This window comes from Apaloderma vittatum, unplaced genomic scaffold (genome assembly GCF_000703405.1).
Source record: "Apaloderma vittatum isolate BGI_N311 unplaced genomic scaffold, ASM70340v1 scaffold22739, whole genome shotgun sequence".
Lineage (NCBI taxonomy): Eukaryota > Metazoa > Chordata > Aves > Trogoniformes > Trogonidae > Apaloderma > Apaloderma vittatum.
In genome coordinates, this window is record NW_009734922.1 from 19,433 (window position 1) to 35,905 (window position 16,473).

The 16,473-nt window shown below is 47.0% G+C and overlaps 1 protein-coding gene across 1 annotated transcript in view; it reads right to left on the reverse strand.

Annotated features, from left to right (window-relative positions):
• The window catches only part of LOC104279236 (dihydropyrimidinase-related protein 2), a gene marked incomplete at its 3' end in the record, with an annotated part of 33,257 nt that extends 19,429 nt beyond the window's left edge, over positions 1–13,828 (reverse strand). The window contains exons 1-2 of the mRNA XM_009876443.1: positions 13,743–13,828; positions 12,283–12,467 (exon numbers count right to left, since the gene is read on the reverse strand). Coding sequence (XP_009874745.1) covers positions 12,283–12,467; positions 13,743–13,762 — 205 coding nt within the window. The remainder of the gene's footprint in view (positions 1–12,282; positions 12,468–13,742) is intronic.
• Between the last annotated feature and the right edge of the window lie 2,645 nt (positions 13,829–16,473).

Genomic DNA, 16,473 nt, shown 5'->3' on the forward strand with positions numbered 1-16,473 from the left:
CCCCCCCCCCCCGTTTTTTTCCCTGCCAGTCTCGCTCCCGATCCTTCACTCCTCCTTGGCCAGATTAATCGGCTCAAGATTAAAGGCAGACAAGAAGCTCAAGCGAGACACCACCACCAACCACCGGTGGCTTCTCTGCGGGGCTTGAACACGCCAGAGCTGGCGTTCAGCCACACCAAAACGTGACGTGGCCGGCGAGCTGCAACGGTCGAACGCTGCAGGAGGGGGAAGATAACAGCCAGCAGGGCATCAGGGACTCGCTGCTGAACAAAAGGGGAAGGCAAAAACTTGGAGGAATTGATTTAAAGGGAGCTCCTTCTGCTCTTCATTCCACTGCTACATCTCCTCCCGTACTTTCAAACCACGGCACGCTTAAAATGGTGCCGGTCTCAGCTTTAAACGGTGGCTTTATAAAATGTTGCATCACATCTTGCGGCTTTCTGGTCCATCAGAGCTTTTCCTGAAGCAGGGCTTTATCTGCGGCTCTCGCCAGCGCCCAGACCGCGCTCGGGGACAGCTCTTCTGCGCGGGCACGAGGGATCGCATGCAGAAGGCTGGGGAACTTAACCAGCTGCCCGCAGGATGCTTTGGGACTGAAGCCATAAAAAATCCCACATAATCTCCGTCTGGCACTTGGAAGCTCTGAAAAAAATGCAATTTAAGAGCCGTGCCTTTATATTTTTGACCCCTCGCTAAGCCCAAGTGCAATGATGGCTGCAGTGGGAGAGCCTTGCCTGGAAAACAAAACTTTACTTTTGGGATGGATGTGCTCATGGGTGGGGATTAATGGGTTTTATAGCTTCCTGGTATTGTGGCATGTTCAATTTTTTTTTTTTTTTTGCTTTTTTGCATCCTGCCTCATTTGAGCAGGCCTTGGCTTGCTAACAACCCCTTCCTGCAGTTTCTATTAATAGCCCTTGGTTCCAGTTTTCCCCTGTAAAGGTTTTTTTTTTCAGCTGGTTTAATTATGTGTGATCTAAATCATGCATTAAATTTTTCTTGGTCTTCAGCTAATGAGCACCACTACCAAGGAAAGAGAAAAACTATTTGATATGGACAATATAAACGTCAATTAGGGTCAGATGTTACCAAAATTGTGTATGTAATAAAAGCATGTACGCAGGGTTCCAGTTGCTGTTATAAACTGCAGCTCTACGCATTATTTCCTGCTCCCACTAGCATTAAATGTGCCCATTGTTTAAGAGGAGTTTATAAGGTGAAAATCCTTAACATTTAAGCTTAACTGTTAGCAGACAGATTTCCCCTACCCAAAACTTTAAATAGTGGCTTGATCACTATAAACACATCTGCCTTTTTAATACTACTTAATCTTCGCAGCCACGGCATGCGATGAAATCTGGCGAATTTATGGAGTCGTACATTCTGTCACAAGCCAGTTTACTGAGAGGCTGTAATTAAATTCAGCCCCGGTAATTGCACAGCTCCCTGCTTAGAAGTCTGGGGTTGCTGCTAGTCTATAGCTGCAGTTGGATTCTCCCAGCACTGGTGGGAACTGGGAGGAATGCTACGAGAAAGTGGGTGGAATAAATTCAATATACATGAACTGGAAGTCAGGCCCTTGTCTGACCCAAGAAGCTTCATGGAGGATTATCCCATGATCAGAGACCTTATTTCATCCAGAGACTTGCAACTCTCAGCTAGGAAAACACCACAATCCTTTCTACTACGTATCATCACGAGCCCCTCCTGTGTCAAGAAATGGAGTTAACAAAAGCTGCCACGACCAGTCACAAAGTTGTGCAAAATTCAAGCATCCCGGCCACACGATTTCTCCTTGAAGCACTGAAACACACCTGCCAGCTCGCCGGCTCTGCATCAGTTTAGGCTAGAAAAAGAGACCTCAGCATTTCTTCTGAGCTCAAAAATCCCAAACCAAGTAACCTAAAAGAGCTTCACATCCCCTACGTTCTTATTTCATACACCCAGTTCTTCCTCCAAATCACACTCTGGGTCACGTTTTTGATCTAGGACAAAAAAGGACAGTGCCAAGATCTCTTTTAAGGTCAACTTGTCGTGTATCTGATGTACCTGAGCTGATACACTTGAAGGTAATGAAAAGCCAAATAAAGAATTTTCTTAACATCCTGGGTCCAGCAATCGGATTTCAGCTTTGCATGTCTCTGGGGATCTATTCCCACATTATTTCATTGTTGTGGGGTTTTTTTCCCCTAAGAAAAGATTCTGAAATAAAGAGATTATTTGGAAGATTAACAACGCTCTGCACGGAATAGCATTTATCAGGCTAATAGAAGGATTCTTCACTTGTAGGTGTCTGCCAAACTAAGAGAAGAAAAAGCAGGCTAAGTGACATCGCATGTTGTTTTCTGTCGGTTCAGATCCAGTTTATTAGACTCCATGTGGAGAAGCAGAAGCTGGACCAGGCTCAGAAAAATTAGACATCACCGTGCTACACTGATTACATTTTCAGACTGCAATGTTCTGTTATTCCCTCACTGATGTCATATAGATATTTCACTTGTCCTTTCAGCTGATTAGATCCAAAATATGATTCAGAATTTAATGGGAGCTGGACACAAATGTAAAGAACTGGGGTCTGTATGTCCAAACAGGAATTAATGACCCTCTTCACCAGCTGGAAGGACTATATATTTAGATCAGATCATAAAAGGCTTCATTTCTTTAGAGTCCAGGTCTATTGTACGTCCAAGCTTGTAGCTCCGGAGGTCACCACGATAGAGGAGGCAAGGAGCCAAGTCCAAAAGAGTTATTTAAGTGATTCCAAGATTTAATCTTTCTTTTAGGCATATTCCACACTCGAAGCCCACAAAAAGTACAGAGGACTTCAAAGACTTCCACTGGAAACCTTGAGGGAGTGGGATTGAGAAAACCTCTGTAGCCATGGATTTCGAGTCAAGGCAAAACACAACCATAACAACACATCCAAGGGGCAAAAGTTTGATCAGAAACAAGAGGACAAAAGTAAGCGCCGTCAGCCAGTTCTGTCCCTCTCAGGTCAGTGGAGATATACCCTGCCCGTCAGGCTTTTTCCACTAGTCGGGAAGCCGGAACAATTCTGGATTTGTATCATTGTCACCAAGACCAGATTTTGGCTTCTCAGATTCGTTCCATTGCCTATGCTTGTCTCGGGGACAACACAACTGGAGACGGGAATTTTTACACTGGAAATTCGTGATGTTCCTGAGAGGGCTTTATGCTTTTGAGACTAGAAAGCTGATTTTTTTTTTTCCCCAACAAAATAAACTAAACAGGAAGAGCTGTGATTCTATAGAATTATTTTTTTTTAACAGCTTGTGAGGGAAAAAGGCAAAAAAAAAAATCTGCTTGGTGAACCTGTCCTTTCTCTCTGTGTATTTGTATTTCCATATAAACATCTGCCCTGGCTGGACACGGAGCAGATAATTCCTCTTGCTGTGGCTGCGATGAGGCGACATCACGCTTTGAGGAAGAGGTTTTCATCAGTCCCCCTCGTACCACTCCCACTTCTGGTGAAGACACTGAGTCCCCATCCTGTTCCCAGGTAAACCACCGGCTCTGGGGGCTGTCACACAGAACCACAGCCAAGGAAGTGAGGGCTGAACCAGACCCAATTGTCCGTGAGTCCACAGAGAAAACCGTGGTGGGACGTGGAGGTGCAGCAGGACCTAAGGGCTGATAAACCTCACAGAGGACCAGCACATTGACACTGCACCCATCAATCTTCTGACCACACCCAGCCACCCGCTGGTTTTCTGTCACCTTCATAAGGGTAATATTACCTGCAAAAATAGCTACAGAGGCTGCTGCAATAATCACCTGTAGGAGGCCCTAAGTAGAACATCCTTAGTTTAAACAGGAATTCTGTGACACAGTCCCCAAATGCTGAATTTCCTTCTTCTCACGTAGGAACATCCTGCACATCTACGTCCTTCTCCAGCTACAGAGACCTCACAAAACATTTTCAATTCACAGTGGATAAAGACTCTCTGCACATCAGTCTGAAAAGTACTTTGTACTCCATCAGTAGCCGAACTCCTCTCTTTGGGCACCAATACAAAACCTGAGAAATCTCAGCTGAAATCAAGAAAAGCCTGTTGGGAGGTAACATAACTGACAGGTATTTCTGGAACGGGATTTTTGCAGCAATGCTGGGTTACGCTGTCTCTTGCTGTGCTCTGCTTTGGGAGCTTTGCACCACAGCGGTGCAAACTAACGCGGGATCATTCTCAAGGAACTCCTTCACCAGCCTGTAGGCTGTGCCAGGGAATTTCATTCATATGTAAAACACCACAGAGTCCCCCAGGTTCCAAAAATACACACACTGCACATATGTAACTGCTTTCAGGAACAAAGCAATCTGCTGAAAATACGCCTGAGAAGCAGGCAGGGAGGGGAACTTCCAAAAGCACGGCCCTTTTGGATGGGCTTCGAAAATTCACCGGGAGATCTCCCTGTTCACATTTGCACGTTGAAGCACAACGGTTCCTCCTGTTGCTTCAAACAGACTTTCAGGGTCCAGGAAGCCAAAAGTATTTTACACACACAGGGCTCACCTTGACTCTTGCTCGCACAGTTTGTGGGCTGTTGTTTTTTGCTTTTAGTCGTATCCTGACAGCAACCAGAGCTGAGCATCACAAGGTGCCAGGACTGGGTGTCAGCAGCTGCACGGATCCCACCTCGCAGGGACAGGGACCGTGTCACTGCAAAGGGACGTGTAGCGTTTCACACATCAGGCTCCTGGGCAGCTCTACATAAAAGTAATCACTTGGTGCTTATAATACAAGGGTCTAGGTAGACTTAACTAATGGCAGTTAAAGCTTACAACCCCTTGGCAAAGCAACTACCTCCCACTATGGACAGCTAGCCGCCAGCAAGAAGAAATCAAATGACGGACCCATTGTTACCAAGGTAGGTGTGACACTAACTGCAGTGTATTGAGGGAAGAAAAGAGGTTTTTCCCAGAAGCCATTACTCTTAAGCACCCATCACTGCATTCCTCTTAAAAGCCCACGGCTTCCATGGGAGTTAAGAGTTGTGCAAAGATGCAGGCGCAGCCCCAAGTTGGTAACAAGCGGCAATTTATAAGCATGATTAAAGTTTGCTAGACAGAAGGAGCTAATTTGTATTCCTTAAGCATTTCTCCCCGTCACCAGAAAGATTAAAAAAAAAAATCCGGTTTCTAAGAAGCAGATGGGATCTACGAAGTGAAGGGAAGTGGCTGGAGGAAAGATGGAAAAAGGCTCTGCTGACCGCAGGCAGCGCTCGCCCGAATCCACCCAAGTGAGAAATGTTGCCTTTAGTTCCAGCCATCACCTCTTTCAGGCACCGCTTGCTTCCTTCCTTCCCCCGACACGCACAGCTAATTCCCAACATGAAAAGCTAAAAGTTCCTGCCTGACAAAGACAGTTTCTGCTGAGTCAAGCTGACAGGAAGGTAAAAGAAGCCAAGGGTAGGAAGGCAAAAATCGGTGCCCAGAGAAACAAGTCAAGTAAAGACCCGGAGGCACCGTTTCCTGCTTTATCTTTTACGACCTTGTCTCAACTTGAAGGTGATTAAGACAGGTTATCTAGCAAGATGCCCCGAAAACCTACCACAGACAGCTAATGATGCTACATTAACAGAGGTGGGTAATAGTATTTTATTTTTCTGAGATTGCTTTTCCATCTACAGTAGACAGGCTTTAGCTGAAGGACCCAACTTTTACACCTGCCCCCTTCACACGTTTTCCAGTGACGGAAGGGGCTGTTTAAGGAAGGGGCTGTTTAAGGCGCGACACACCAGCGGGATCTGTCGGATCCTTACTTCTCCTGCGTGTCACGCGTGAGGCAAGGGACTTGGGGATGAGAGCACTGGACATGAGAAAGCAAAGGACGCATTTAAAAGCAGCTCTTGCAAACAAAAGAACAGAAACTCTTCTCCAGGCAGTGGGAAAGCCATGCTACTGATCCCAACTGCTACACGGAATAAGAGGGATTAAGTGCTGTTGCATAAACAGACACCATTGGTTACTTCTCCTGACTGAGTGCCAAATCCCTCTTTTAGGATGCGTGGAAAAATCTAGGTCAGTCACATCTGCAGGAAGACAGCTGCACCGTCAGCGGTGTTGCCATTGATCTGTTCAGAACCAAAGCGGAGTCTCGAGGCTCCAGCGCGCGCGGGACAGCCTCCGTCCCCTCCCTCCTCCGCACTGACAGGGTGGAGCAGGTCCAGAGAAGGACACGGCAAAGCAAGAATGGAGCTAGAGCCCTGCTCACCTGCTTTTTAGAAAAAAAATCAGTGATGCTAAAGAGGCAGGAGGCTGGGAGAGGAGCAAGGGTCAGGATCCAGAGGAGCAAGGGTCAGGATGCCGGGCAGCTCTGTGGAGGACAGAAGATGGGAAAGTAGGTGGTTTCACAGGACTCCAGCCCCAGACCAGTCACTGCTTATTTCACCTTTCAGCACTGGGAACAAAGATGGCCCAGCTGGTGGGTGGAGTCCTTAGCCTGAACACCTGACAGGTAAAAAACCTGACAGGGTTAAAGACACGATCACACCACAGATCTCCTGAACAACCCAGGGCAAAGCTACACAGGCTCCTCAAGTCCTCGTCTGTTCCTCGCAGGAGCCTATTCTCTCAGCGGCAGAGATAAACAAAAAATTGCAGCCCAAAGGGGAAAAAAAAACAAAAATAAAACACACACAATACCACACAACCTGCACTGAGGGCAAACAGCTGCTTCCTTCTGTGCTAACTGGCAAGAAGCAGCGAGGGCTTGGCAGATTCATTCCATTCACGTCCGACGAGACCCCTCTGGAAGCCCCATCAGAACAATAGAGGTGATCCCATCCAGCAGCAAGGGAGCAGAGGCGGGCTGTGCCCGGGACAGGAGCTGCACACGCTGCTGCGGGCAGAGCTGCCTAATGGACTTAGAGGGGTTTAAAAGCTTGAGAAGAGCAGCTCGCACCGGGGGAGTGCCCATCTCTGTTTACGGGCCGACTTTCTCATTAATGATTTTAAGCTCCGCTCTGAATGAAAGCAACAAACACATCAGCAGGATCAGCGAAGCGAACAAGATTTAGCGTGAATCAGTGCAGAGGCTGGAGAGTGGGAGGGGATAAAAAGCACCGAGGGGAGCTGGCGAGAGGAGAGAAAGGGCCGGAGGGACTGGGCACTCCTGCGGGGTAACGTCATTATCTTAGTAACAGAGTTCAAGGAAGCTTCTGCCCATAGAAATCACCAATAATCTTCTGTACAAGCAAGTGGACATTTTCATTCCATTTCTAGAGAATTAAACATTTCCCTGCTGCAGAACCCCCGCCAGTTGCTAAAAAGGGAAACGGGCCATCCACCCCAACGCAGCGCGGCTGAAGTGCTGGTGCCCAACCGCCCAGTTCCCCTTTTTCCTCTGTTACTGGGTGCAAAGCGAAAATTCCGGCTGGTGTCTGCGGAACGATGCAATGCCGCGTACGCCCGGCCACAGAGACTCAGTGAGACACGGCAGCTCTGCGGTCACTGCCCCCTCGGACTCAAAACGCTTGGTTTTATGCTTCCAGCCCAGCCACAAGTTCCTGCACAACTGCTGTCACCTCCTTCTCTGTCTCCATTCTCCTCCTTCACTCACCATTTGCTCTCTTCCAGGACCAACCCCAACAACATGGAATAGGAGCACCCAGTAGAATAGAACATGATCTAGTTTTCACCCGTGGATCTAAATACCACCCCATGCCACGCTGCATCTGCCCAGCCCCTTCCTAAACCCTACTTTAAGCTCACTTTGCAGTTGGGACTGATCTCCTTCGGGGTGGCCCCACTCTCTCAAGTTACGCTCAGCTCTGAAGTCGAGAGGTGACAAAGCATGCTAGACTGGAAACTTCCAGCAATCTTCAGCACGATCTGGTGTCAACTCCCTACAAATGCAATTGTAGCTGAGCAGCTACCAGCCTCCTGAAAACCTCCGCCAGCCCGCACGTGAGCTCTCCTTCGTTCTCTGAACTTCCCCAAGTACAAGGGCTCACAAAGGCGTACGTTCTCCGGGTTACTAGGATAGCTGCTAGGCACGTTCCAAAGGCAGCTGGCTTCCAAGTCACCAAGCTAGGAAGAGCTGTAATTTCTCTCACTGTAATTTCTCTCTGTGGTTATAACAGTGGTTGACTGAGTCAACACAGGCAATGTCAGCAAACCATCTCACTCAAGGACAGCAGATACCCAGGAAGAGCAGAGTTGTCGGGAGCAGGGGTTGAAATGTGTGTGAGATAGATGCAGTTCTCACTAGGACGTTAAACAGGCAAGAGGATCAGAGAGTCGGCAAATACACACAGCTTAGCTTCATCTTTTCTCAAGGGTGAGGAGCAGAGAAAGGCAATCCTGCCTCCACTGAAACCAGAGGGAGTTTTGATGGGGATTTCACCCACCAGAGTTAAGAAGTGAACAAATCACCTCAAAACTTGGAGAGTTCTTAGCAGCGATACCTTCCTTCTCTAACAGCTCCAGGTTTACATCCTCGGGCACCAACCTACCCCAAGTTGGGGCAACAGGGGCTCAAGTATACCACTAGGCTCCACAGAGGAGAAAGAGCCTCTTGTACACAGCAACTTCAGACAGAGTCCTTTCTTCCAAAGCTCCAGAAGGATTGTTCTCTTTTCCTGGAAGACAGGGAAGCTCCCCTGAATGAGCTGGAGCCTATCTAATACTCTTCTCCAAAGCCTTCTGTGGATCATCCTGGAATCTTCCCTTCAACTTAATGCCCAAACACTGCATTCTGACATTTCCAAAGGGCGACATTCCAAGTTTTTTTCCAGGATAATGTATCCTAAAAATCGAGCAGTGCTCTTCGCCTTCAGCTGATGTACCCACAACTAATATTATTTGTAAGGAGGGACAGGGAAAGGATCATGCAAACTGCGATTTCGGAAAAACAAACCATCCTATGACACACGTCACTTCACCTCGCGGCAGCTCCATGCAGCAAAACCAACCAGATTTTTTTCAGACGTCAGCAAAGTCAGCTGGAGTCTTGCCTTTGGCACTGAAGAGGGTAGAGACAGAAGGATCATAGCTGGAATTCCTGTTCAGATGGCCTCTGAGGAATGAGCAGCTAGAAAAAGAAATCAGCCCTAACTCCTGAGAGAAGCAACCCAGAGGAGGGCTCAGGAAAGCAATGAGCCCTACGGCAATACAGGTGATGCAGAGCAGAAAAGGGCTCGTTCTGATCACCTCCCTCGCTCCAGCTCACCAGGGGACGAGCTGGGAAGCACTGGATCACGCCAGGTGTGCTTCCCACCAGGACAAACCTCCACTGGTCCCACAAGGAAAACGGGGCTGCTCCAACTGACACGAGCTGGGACTCAGATTCTCCGCTCCGTGACGCTGTAGCGAGGGATTTGCTTTAAAGGGGAACGGAAGCAGATGAGAGCAGGGCTTGGAAACAATAGGTTACATTCTTGAACTCCTGTGTGCTTCCCTTGGATGGGTTTGTGAGAAGAATTAAAGGAACAATGTTGAATTTGATCAGAGCTGAAAAAAAATGAAAGTGGGTTGTTGTTTTTCAGGGTGAATTCCTGGCACTGCTGAGGTCAACAACAAAACTCCTCGTTACCTTGCCGAAGCCAGGATTTCACCCGCGGTTCTTGCAAAACCAATAATCAATAGGAACCCATCCAAGGGTCTTGTTTTAATTTCACTGGAAAAATGTACAGAAAATGAGCCTGCAATGACTGTAAACAGCCTTAAAGTACCCTCCCTGCAGGCAAATGTGAAGCAAATTGAAGCATGAAGCCAGCTAACCTGTTTAAGTGCCCGAAATGAGGGCTACGTATAAGAGAGAAAAACAGATTGGGTAAAGGTACTTAAAAATAAATAACATAAGCTCTGCTTAAAGCACAAATGAAGAAACGTTGGTGGTTTTTCCCACAAACCTTGCATCCATGAGGCTAGCTTTGCCAAAAAAGCCCAAGGGACAGAGGCACCCAGCTGGCCACATTTCTAGGAGAGGAGCCCCAGGCACAGTATTTAAAATATACAACGTCATTAAGCACGTTTTCGGGCTGCAATTTGCTTGCGATATTATGACCGAGTTCACTAAATGCTGTCCTATCTATCCTAAAAGAAAAAAGGCTGACATTTGACCAACCCCCCCCCCAGCTCCACCTGCTTTGGGAAGAACCAAAGGCCACCCATGAAGAACCTGTCCACGAGGGCAGCTCTGCGCACTTCACCGTGGAAAAACATTTTTGCAAATGGTATAATTTTGCTACGAAGGGAACAGCCGAGCTGCCACAGAGACGAGTCTGCAAAGCTTTGAAGTCCAGTTGGATTATTTATCCTGCTTTCCACCGTTCAGCTCCAGCTGCCGACACCCTCCCATCAGCACCGTCTCTCCATCATCCCAAGCAGCGCCATCACCGTCCTTCAGGACGACGTTTTCGGCTCAGAGACGAATTGTCTATTTTGGTGTCCTAATCCGAAGCGCTCGGGAAGGCAGTAAGGTCTGCCCACAGTCACAGCCTACGCTGTGCCGCTTTTTAACATTGGGCAACCATAGCAAAGGGCTACTTCAGAGAATTTTATCTAAGCGATTTCTGCCTAAAATGTTTTTTAAAGTGCCCCTTTGCTGCTGAAAGGTCAGATGCAGGCAACAGAGAATGCTATTTTGATCTAATTCAGCTTAACAATGAAGAACAAAATGATAACTCGAGTGTGAACCAGGTGTACTACTAACAAAGGAACAACCAGTGAAACAAAGTCAGTGAAGTGAAGCTGAAAAGAAAATAGCGTTTTAGTGTTATTAATTTAAATTGACAGCAAAGATTTGAAGAAAAAACTGGATATTAGTACACACAACAAGACCAACCACAGCTACATTTCCACTTTACATTCTCTGTACATGTGAGGTTATCTTCACACACCAACATCATACTCTAAAGTGATAATATTATGAAAAAATAGTATCCTGGGTTATTTTTAGGTTATTTATTTGAAGCATTAGACCAAGTTCACAGGCCAAACAAAACCTCTTTGCAAGGTCTGGACCCAGAAAAACACGTGTTTCCGAAACACAGGCAGTGAAGCTGTGTTTGGACCCAACCAACCCAAACCCACCCTCTGAGCCAGGGATGGAAGATCACTCGCAGCCATCCCCCAGGAGACGACGACATTCCAGTCCGTAAGGAGTGAGGCTTGAACTGAGGAGTCAGGCCGATTCCTGGCTGTGCCTAAGATCTCTCCACACCCAGGGATCCCACAAGAGCCACTAGTGCCAGGTCTGCTTGAACTGAGGAGAGTCAGGCCGATTCCTGGCTGTGCTTAAGATCTCTCCACACCCAGGGATCCCACAAGAGCCACTAGTGCCAGTTCTGAACCGCGCTCTTTTCTCTCTCTGTACCCTAACTCCCCACCTGTGCAGTAACTCCCCACCTGCGCAACAGCAGCACCTCGCAGGACACGAAAGAATGCAAGATGCTCAGATATTGTGTCACTTTACACTTTTATCCTTGCAGCAACAGACTCCAGGACGCCGTGTTACAGTTTACATGTGATCGGCTGCACTGCAACAGAGGTTTTTTTATTTTTTTTCCTCTAGCTCAACAATGACTCAGGGAGTTTTAAGGTCCCGGCTCTGACAAGCCAAGCATCTGTAGCCAATGTAAGTGGGGACAGATAGCCTGGAAGTCACTCATGAGGCATTTTAGACCAGAGGGGAACACCAAAAGCGTCTAATCCTGGTGTCAGTCAGTCTGTCTGTCTTTTTATTTTGAGACGTTTTCATTTCCCGATTTCTCTCTTCCTTCAAAAGAGGATATGAGCGCAAAAGGAACAACGCTAACAAAAATCCTGGTGCTAAAAGTGTGCAACATAAGTGGGCATGTGCAAATCCTTCAATAAGTGGCACGATTTTTCAAGGCACAGAGGACACTGGCATCAAGCCTCTGGGTGTGACCCGTATGATGGCGATCTGTCCACAGACATCGGCAGAAAGGAAATGAGGTGCAGGAATGTGGAGAATCTCCTGCTCATACTGGAGCCAGAGGTCAAAGCACTGGTTTCAGTAGAAGCAGAATCAAGAATCTCGCAAAGCCACACAAGTGGCAAAGGAAGCCCTGCCAGCAGAGAAGAGCAAAGGGACAGACAAGTGCAAGATGTGGAAATCCTGGGTTTTTGCTTTTCCACCCCTACACAAACTTTTCTCGGCAACTTGGCTAGACAACACAAACGCCCCACTGCTGGTACCTGGTCCAAAATACCAGGTGATTTATATAGCCCACGGTTTCTGTACTTATCTGAGAAAGACAAAAGCTTTTTTAGAAGAGAAAAACCAGCCAGCTTACTGATCATGGTGGTGCCCCCAGCCAGCGCAGCCTTGGTCCCTTGGAAGAAGTCATCAGCGGATGTCATCCCCTGCTCCGGCATCTGGAAGCGGGTGTGAACGTCAATCCCTCCAGGAATCACCATCCTGCCATGGGCTTCGATAGTTTTCACTCCCCCTGGCACAATCAGATTCTCTCCTATTTGCCTGGGCAAAGAGGTTTCAGACAGCAAGTCAGACACAAACAAGGTGACCAGCCTGTAAACATACACCCCTGTGCTACTTATCCTGGCGAGCCTTTTCTTTTTCCGTATAAAGCGACATACAAGATCAGCACAGAGAGCCGATAATATTTTATTCTCCCCCTTGAAGCAGTTGCATCATTGAGACCAAAGAGTGCAACTGCTTCAGGCCCTCAGGGCAATATTAGACTTAACAGGAAGGAGAAGAAGGAGCCCCACGGACCAGCAGGCAGCTGGAGACGGGACCTTGCGGACAACCAGACAAAAAGCCTCGCGAGCAGCTTTGTTGGGGTTGCCAAGTGGGAGCTCAGCACTTGATTCTAGCTGTCTAACAGCGGGTTAGATCTTAGTGTTGTTTGGGGAGCACTGGAAGAACTTTTGCCTCTATATTGCCTACCTTCCCCTCACACATAAATATCACGTAGTGCCTGCACCAACACAAACCCGTGCGGATGCACCAAATTCCTGACAAGAGCCTCTCTCCAGTCTAGCTCTTCACAAACATATTCTTTAAAGTGCAATTAATTATCTGTCTTTGGCTGGCTCCTTTAACTTTTAACCTTGATTAACAAACCACATGTGCTGACCGTTCAGCCGGAACAGGAAAATTCCTTGTTTGTAACCTCTGGCTTGTCCATTTTTTTCCGAACAGTAATTTTCCAAAGAAATCTGTAATATATTTAACAAGCCAGAAATGCGTGTTTCAGCACTAAAAACACAGAAGCGTGCTGCAAAGAGGTCTGAACATCAATCCTTGAACTACAGGATGATTTTTAACTTTCGAGGGGGCTGGACTGATCCTTGCATCAGAGAATCCGAGAAGTCGGCACTGCACGAGACCTCCAGAGGTCACCTAAGTCCAGCCTCCCTTCCTAAAACTGCCTTTGGATGCTGAACTCTGGATTCAAAGTATCTTAAGTCATAACTCAGTAAAAAGTTACAACAGGGATAACTTCAAACATATGTGTCCTCTCAGCATGGGGCTAGTCACATGGCTAAAATTAAGCACATGAAAGCACCTCCTTTGACCCACTTTTAATAACAGTGGGGTTTTAGCCCATTTGTTTCTTTAATTTAACATCTTGTTTTTAAAGTTCCTCCATCAAACACCAGGATATATGCGAAATATTCATTTTTCATTGCAATTTAATAGAGCTCGCCGAGACTGAGCCATTCCTTGCTAATCTGCAGTACGTTTCTGAACGCTCCCAATCATAACATTGTATCAGGCTTCACTTACTTTATCAACCCATCTTCCATGTAAATGTCTGCATAGAAAGACTGGTCGTCATTAACTATTTTACCACCTTTGATCAAAAGACGATCGCTCTGCAACAAAGAAGCATACAACAATACAGAATTACTCGGCGAGAAAGCTGACAGTCGGCCGCGTCACTTCAGAGATAAAAGAGCCAGGATGGAAACAACCTCTGCATTATTCAAAAGCGCACGTCAAAACACCAGTCAGCCGCTGCACTTTCAACTGGAAAGATAAAATATTTTATTTCATCTGCGAGTCCTTTAATCACGCTAAGGATCAAAAAAAAAAAAAGAATGGAAAAGCAGTCAGGTTCCAGCGGGCTCGTCTGCTTGGCAGCTTCGCTCATACCTGCAGTCTGCCACCATCACCTACAGCAAAAGCATTAAATTACACTTTGAGGGATGCGTAATAGCCACATCTCTATGTTTTTTTTTCTGCCTTGGTCGTATGCAAAATTTCCTATGTGCACCCACACACTGAAGTCACGGCTTGGCCAAGTGTGAGTCAACACCCGGCAGGGATATGGACCAAAACGCTGTTGCCAGGGGTGACACAACACAAACAAACTCCTTTGGTCCAACTTAGTGATGTTTCAAGGCAGTGGATGCTTTTACTGCCTTTCGCAGAGCACTACTGCATAAATAAAATTAATTTGCTAATATGTGCTGAAGGGAAGCATTTAAAAATTCCCTCCAGTTCGAAGACTGGAGGCAGGAGCAGAAAGGTAACCTCAGCGAGGCAGCTGCGAGGCGATGCGCTTTCATCACAGCCCAGGTGACATCGCGCTTTTGCGAGATTTTACATCAAAACCCACTGTACCTTTTTTTTTTTTTCCTGCAGTAGCCATAACCAGTGAAACCCTCTGCAGAGCTCTAGATGGGGAGGAAAGTTCCTCTTCATTCCCCACATTACAGATGCGTGATTTAAAGCAAAGCTCACAGGCGTTACGCAGCGCTCGGCTTAAACCACACCTTGGCCCTCGTATCTGCACTGGCACTTACTCTGGTTCTCCTTCCTCCTCTCAAAAACGTCTTTGTAAGAGAACAAAGGTACCGGCACAGCCAAAGGCTGGTGAAACCAGCAGGCTGCAAGAACGGGCAGAAAGCAGGACTTTAAGTCGGCGATGCCTTGACCGTACAGCAAATATATATAGGACAGCGGCAGCAGTGCTCAGAGCCCGTATTTTGAGCTGGGACTCTGCAGATCAAATAGAAAAATCAGGCGTTTTCCCGACGAGTTTACAATAAAACTGAAGAGCCGGAGCACCTGACACTCATCTGACACGAGCCGAAATGGCTCTTTTAACACCAAACGGGCTACATGAATTGCATCAGCTAGTGAGTTACACCCTTATACCCATCTTTTATATAACTGCTAAACATCTGGGAGATGTCTTCCCCCTCCTTTTTTCCCTTCTCCTTCCTCCTACTGCTGCAACGCAGAGTTTCCCTGAATAACAGCACCAATTTAAAAAAAAAACAAAGAAAGAAAAGATTTAAATTTAGGATCTGGCTGCGAATGCCAATAAGCTTGAATGAATTAACTTGAGGCGTGAAAAAACAACTTGTCTTTCAACGCTGGCTCCTACGGCAAACTGCCCTACATGTTTACCATTTCCAGAAACACTGCAGCATTTATGCCCACCTCTAGTGCAGACTCCTTGGGCTATTAAAAAGCCCGGCTACAGCTGAAATCGAGTAGTTCAGCCGCCGCTGTCACTGACAGCCCAAGTCCTAATGCACCGGGCATCAATTAGAAAAGAAAATTTAAAAAAATATATATGGTGAGCAACACAAATGCAGCCTGGACAATGTTAATGATGCTGGGAACGCTTCTGCTAGCGGAGAGGTTCTCTGCGGCTGAACGCCGGCTCTGAAATCAGTTCTGCTGCTTCCAACCACCTTGGAGACAAAAGCGCAGGCAGTTTGCGACCGTGCGAGGGCCTGCCTCTAAATCTGTATATATTTATCCTACTGATGCCATCAAAATAGGACAGCTAGACACTGATTATCCTGCTGCTTCTTCGAGCGTTCATCTCCGTAGATCGATTCTGGGTTTATACAGCAGCAAATAAGAGCAGAATCTAATTTTTTCCACCTTTTACCTTTACAAGGGAATGGCACTGGGCGCACGCAACATAAATCAGAGCAGTCAGTCAGAAGAAAAATGCGTCACGCTACTTTTGGCCCGTGACAGCGATTCAGCAGTAACCTTCATCGCTATTTAAACGCAGGCACCTTTTTAAACTCTCTACCATCGAACTCCTGGAGAGAAACTATTCCTCCCCACACATACCCCCCTCCTCAAATAAAAAAAAAGAAGAAAAAAAGAGGATGCTCCATTTCTCACATAGCGATTTGGTGCATCCTCTGCATTCCCTAACCATCACTGCAAACGTAAGCACCCAGCCCGGCAGCTCCTGCACTAATGTCACACTTGGAAGCTCCGTTTCCGAGCTCGCTTTTCTGCCTCCGAGGCTGAGGAAGGAGGGCTGGCATGGGTGTGTCCGCGGGGCTGGGAGAAGGAGCCGCTGCCAAAAATGAAAAACTCCGGTGTCAAAAAGAAAAAAAAAAAAAATAAATGGCTGTAACAGCCCGTTAGATGCGAATATCTCGCCTTACGTAATGAAAAGTTAGGACCCTCGGATCCGCAATACCTGCCCTAAATCGGCTCCCACTAGAAGGAAACGAAAGCGGGGGGGTGTTTTACA